This window comes from Haliotis rubra, unplaced genomic scaffold, assembly GCF_003918875.1.
Source record: "Haliotis rubra isolate DU_JTF1 unplaced genomic scaffold, ASM391887v1 Scf158, whole genome shotgun sequence".
In the NCBI taxonomy this organism is placed as follows: Eukaryota; Metazoa; Mollusca; class Gastropoda; order Lepetellida; family Haliotidae; genus Haliotis; species Haliotis rubra.
This window is the reverse complement of record NW_025765536.1, coordinates 1,391,006-1,396,849: the sequence shown is the minus strand read 5'-3', so window position 1 is coordinate 1,396,849 and position 5,844 is coordinate 1,391,006. Positions and strand designations below refer to the sequence as shown.

The following is a 5,844-nucleotide window of genomic DNA, read 5'->3' as shown; positions in this document are numbered from 1 at the left end:
TAGCAATATTCCAGCAATATCACGGCGGGGGACACCATAAATGGGCTTGACACATTGTACCCATGTGGGGAATCGAACCCGGGTCTTCGGCGTGACGAGCGAACGCCTTAACTACTAGGCTACCCCACCGCCCCACTTCTGTACAGGTCTTATATAACACTAGTTGGAAGAGAATTCAGAAAACTCTATGATTACTAGAGTAATCACAAAATTATAATCCGAAGTGGCATTAAACAGGATCGTCCTCTTCCTTCTCACTGAAATATTCTCTTTGTACGGTTCTTGTGTAAAGCGTTCGGTCGTCACGCTGAAGACCCGGTTCGATTCCTCACATGGGTGCAATGTGTGAAGCCCATTTCTGGTGTCCCCAGCCGTGATATTGCTGGAATATTGCTAAAAGCGGCGAAAAACCAAACTCACTCACTCACTCATGGTTGTTGTGTTGCCATCATCACTGACCCCCATCGAACTACTTTACACATCACTCAACGTTCCACAGTCTAGCTACTTTCGTTCTTGTCTTGGAAATTATGGTGTGACAGTGAGTGAGTGAGTGAGTGAGTTGGGTTTTACACCGTTCTTAGCAATATTCCAGCAGTATCACGGCGGGGGACACCAGACATGGGCTTCACACATTGTACCCAGTTGTGGCAGTGGCACTGGGTGCTGCTGGATAACTCACTGCCAGATGCTCATATTCAGATCCTTTGATAACTTGAATATTTGTAACAGTATATCCCTATATAACAATATATAACATAAACAGGCATAAGACCTGACTGAACAATCAGGATTTGGCCACATGCTATTGCGTAGATAAAGATAATGTTTGTTTCATGTCAATCTAGTTTACATGCGTTGACGTCAATTATATGATAAATGTCTACATGAGTAATCATCTCGTTCATTCATGTGGCCATTTAACAAAACTAAAATGACTCTGACGTCATTGTATTAAAGTCCTGTCCTCGGAGATGACAGTAGAGCCATGAGGCTATTGTCAAAGTAAAGACATGTCTAACTGCAAGTTCATTTTGTTGTCAGGTAGAATGGTGTACTGGCACTTTACTGCCTGGCAGTCACGACCTCGTGGCTCTATTCCCGGAACCATGGCGGTAATAACCATCATTACAGGCCTGGAGTCCAACACAATGGCAGTCTTTACACTCATCCCTCTAAACACACATTCTACCATAGGACATAACAGTTAGAAGGATTTCTTGTCTACTACAAACGTACATACGGGCCGTTAAGACTGCCCTTTGGATGAAAGTTAGGACATTAAAGAAAATATACAACCCATGTACTAGACTTAAATGTAGTCGGTCTTATAGGATGTAAAAGGAAAAATCGTTAGATCGAATGCTGTGTACAGTAATGTTATATAGATGCAGCCCCCTAATGCTCTAGCCAGCCAGCATCTCCTTATCCATGGCCACGAAAGGGCGGAGGCCAATACCATTGATTTGGAATAGGTGTTTCCACCCTTCCAGGAGCCAGTGGGACTGGACAAAGACAGACAAAAAAACATACTCTGTGTCGTTGAAAGAAATCAAACGATTCGCAGTAACTTTTGCTGATGGAAGGCTATCTCCAAATTGAGAGTCCCCAGTATCGACGGGAGAGTGTAGCTCTCCATATTGATTTGAAACGTTCCGCCAAACCAGAAACAGACTCTACTAAATCAGGACTTCTTAATTGTTGACAAGAACAACCTTCGTCAGTTATTCAAATATATCACGAAGAGCCTGCTACCGATTGGGACCACAGCTTTAAGACCATAATGGATGCTGTGGAAGTGTATGTCCAGATGAGGGCTAGATGAGAGTGTTGAGTGGCTTCCGGTGTTGGTTAAGTCAGTGCTTGATGTCACTGGTAGAATGCACAAACTGCTAAACAGGGAACAGAACTGTCCCAGCAAAGCCAGCATGACCTGCATGTACGGTTTATAGATAGCTTCGACTGAACAGAATAGCTTCCACTGAGAGAGGGAGAGAAATCGAGGTCCCTCTCTAAGTAAGATTAACCATAATCCTTAATACAATCAAAGGAGGTCGTTCTTCACATTCATAGAAAAAGGTCTGAGACAAGTGAAGTATACTTGAAAGACAGCATGTCAACTGCTGGGACACCTTCCAGACGAAGTTGGGAGAGAGTGCTTACATCTTTGCTAATTTGCTTCTTTGTAAATATGCATCAACATGTCTTCTCTGATTGGCAAACATAATCCAAGGTGATCTGACAACAAACTTAGTTTAAGTTTCAGGTAAATCGATGATCTGATATCGTTCAATAAGGGTGACATAAACATTACTGTTCAACTGAATTACCTATCTAGAAAATTAAGGAGACAAGTGATACCAGATCATCTAGATCTGTTTCGTATTCAGATCTACGCAGAAAGCTTAGTGTGTCAAACATCTAAACAATTGCCCTACCTTTGCATGTGTTTATGGCGAGTAGCATCGGTGCGACAACAAACACTCAGCATTTCACGAACACCTGATCTGCACATTAACACCTGATATATTCCGTAAACACATGCACATGATACAGCCAGAATCCTTAAGATTATGCAAATAGAACTGAGATAGGGCCTGGTCACAGAAGAAACTGAAACATGATAAAAACCAAAACCTTAATGCAAGGGAAACCAATGTGGAATTTGTCTTTCATACAACGTTATTGTAGATACATTCGTTTAGGTTTATTCCAATATAATAATAGGTTGTCACGTCTGCATGTGATGATATCAAGGATCTATGCAATCATGTCGAGGCAGTTCCATAAGCCTGGAAACTAAACTGGGACTAACCTACACCAATCCCATCACTCAAACCCCGCCAGCACAAATCGATGTAATGGCTTATTATATCGTTAGGTTCTATATTTTATGTTTAAACCAATACGAATCTCGGCTTTATTACATCTCCCTACTTTATCGCTGGTGATGTATAATATTTGGCTGATTTAGGCATCGCCAGTCACAAGTTATGACCTGCTAGGCCAGACCTCAGTTCCCGTCCTTGCCCACGCCATGCTTGAACCTACACCCCTAAAAGGGAGGGGTCAATGTCCGTAAACATGCTACTCAGGCTGCACCCTTCAGTAACCTTGTCGGAAGCAACGTTTCAGCGTAAATCTCGTTTTAATGACGACAGATATTGGACAAGGCGTACATCTACAATGCAGATATTACATAACGTTTACATTAAAGAAGCAGGGAAAACAGTCCTTCAGCTGACTGAAATATTCAACCCAGCTCCGTACATACTGATGTTCCACATCGTCTTACTGAAGACTGGGACAAGGGTCAGGTTAGTTAACTAGGATCTAACCTGGATCCACACTATTTTCACTTTTACCATACTCATTCTGCAATGCGAAACATCTACATGAAGCAAGCTGCATGGACGGGTAGCTCAACAATACTTACTACATGGACGGGCAGCTCAACAATACTTGCTACATAGACGGGCAACTCAACAATACCTGCTACATGGACGGACAGCTCAACAATACTTGCTACATGGACGGACAGCTCAACAATACTTGCTACATGGACGGGCAGCTCAACAATACATGCTACATGGACGGACAGCTCAACAATACGTGCAACATGGACGGGCAGCTCAACAATACTTGCAACATGGACGGGCAGCTCAACAATACTTGCTACATGGACGGGTAGCTCAACAATACTTCAAACATGGACGGGCAGCTCAACAATACTCGCTACATGGACGGACAGCTCAACAATACTTGCTACATGGACGGGCAGCTCAACAATACTTGCTACATGGACGGGTAGCTCAACAATACTTGCTACATGGACGGGCAGCTCAACAAAACTTGCTACATGGACGGGCAGCTCAACAATACTTGCTACATGGACGGGCAGCTCAACAATACTTGCTACGTGGACAGGTAGCTGAACACTACTTGCTACATGGATGGGTAGCTCAACAATACTTGCTACATGGACGGATAACTCAACAATACTTGCTACATGGATGGGTAGCTCAACAATACTTGCTACATGGATGGGTAACTCAACAATCCTTGCTACATGGATGGGTAGCTCAACAATTCTTGCTACATGGACGGGCAGCTCAACAATACTTGCTACGTGGACAGGTAGCTGAACACTACTTGCTACATGGATGGGTAGCTCAACAATACTTGCTACATGGACGGATAACTCAACAATACTTGCTACATGGATGGGTAGCTCAACAATTTTTGCTACATGGATGGGTAACTCAACAATCCTTGCTACATGGACGGGCAGCTCAACAATACTTGCTACATGGACGGGCAGCTCAACAATACTTGCTACGTGGACAGGTAGCTGAACACTACTTGCTACATGGATGGGTAGCTCAACAATACTTGCTACATGGACGGATAACTCAACAATACTTGCTACATGGATGGGTAGCTCAACAATACTTGCTACATGGATGGGTAACTCAACAATCCTTGCTACATGGATGGGTAGCTCAACAATTCTTGCTACATGGACGGGCAGCTCAACAATACTTGCTACGTGGACAGGTAGCTGAACACTACTTGCTACATGGATGGGTAGCTCAACAATACTTGCTACATGGACGGATAACTCAACAATACTTGCTACATGGATGGGTAGCTCAACAATACTTGCTACATGGATGGGTAACTCAACAATCCTTGCTACATGGATGGGTAGCTCAACAATTCTTGCTACATGGACGGGTAACTCAACAATACTTGCTACATGGATGGGTAGCTCAACAAGACTTGCTACATGGATGGCTAGCTCTACAACGAGAGGTAGATCTGCATTTTTGAGTGTTTTGACAGGTTCATTTGCATTACGTGGCACATGGCCTTGAAAATAGTCTTTGCCGAAAACCAAGACCAACGACACTATGATAAACATCTATGTGAACTCCGTTGTCGCCTATAGGGATTATAGATTCGTAGCTATGAATATCAGCAGTTTTGAAGCAGTCCAGACTGTCATAGAGTGCAAAAGCCAGACGAAATGCAAACAATACTAGACACATATAGAAAATCTATGAAAACCAAACAACAACGTAAACAACCCTTGACAAGCCACATACATTCCTATAATCGATTAACCGTCCATGATATTGTGTATTCAAATGTTATCCCCAGCCTCCATTCACGGCGTCATATGACGATCGATCGCCATCGCTGTTTCATTAAACATATCCAGTGTCAATATCCCAACCATTCGTACTAAATGTTTTAAACCTGGCTCATCTGGGCGAGCTCTTCTTTCAACCGCCTGTCGATCACTGTACCGACCATGAACCAGACACAGCCTTCTCCAGCATGTCAACTCATGTTGTTTACCTGGCCTAGCGGACAAAGGGGAGATAATCACCATGCCGTGAAAGGTGAAGTCAGGGGAATAGATTTGACATTTACCGCCATTGCGATGAATATAATATGTGCCTACAATGATAATGCTGGTGGTTAGTTTCACTGTCTGGGGGGCTGGAATATGGGCTTACATGTTTAAAATACAATACAGCAATAGAACAGCCACATCAATTAAACCGTTGAAGACGTCTGTTGTTGTGGCCAGCGTGGCGCACGCCCAGGCTGACATTAGGACTGAGGCTACACGACTTGATGAAGGAAACACAGTGACAATGAGTTTGGTTTTACGCCGCTTTTAGCAATATTCCAGCAACATCACGGTGGGGGACACCAGAAATGGGCTTCACACATTGTGCCCATGTGGGGATTCGAACCCGGGTCTTGGGCGTGACGAGCCAACGCTTTAACCACTAGGCTACCCCACCGCCCCTGACATGTAGGTTTCTGCTC

At 43.7% G+C, this 5,844-nt stretch overlaps 1 protein-coding gene across 1 annotated transcript; it reads right to left on the bottom strand.

The window, feature by feature from the left end:
* Nucleotides 1-3,703: 3,703 nt before the first annotated feature.
* On the bottom strand, nucleotides 3,704-4,924 carry LOC124271144 (mucin-1-like). Its single transcript, XM_046706210.1, has one exon. It carries the CDS (start codon nucleotides 4,922-4,924, stop codon nucleotides 3,704-3,706), a length of 1,221 nt encoding a protein of 406 aa, XP_046562166.1.
* Nucleotides 4,925-5,844: the final 920 nt, after the last annotated feature.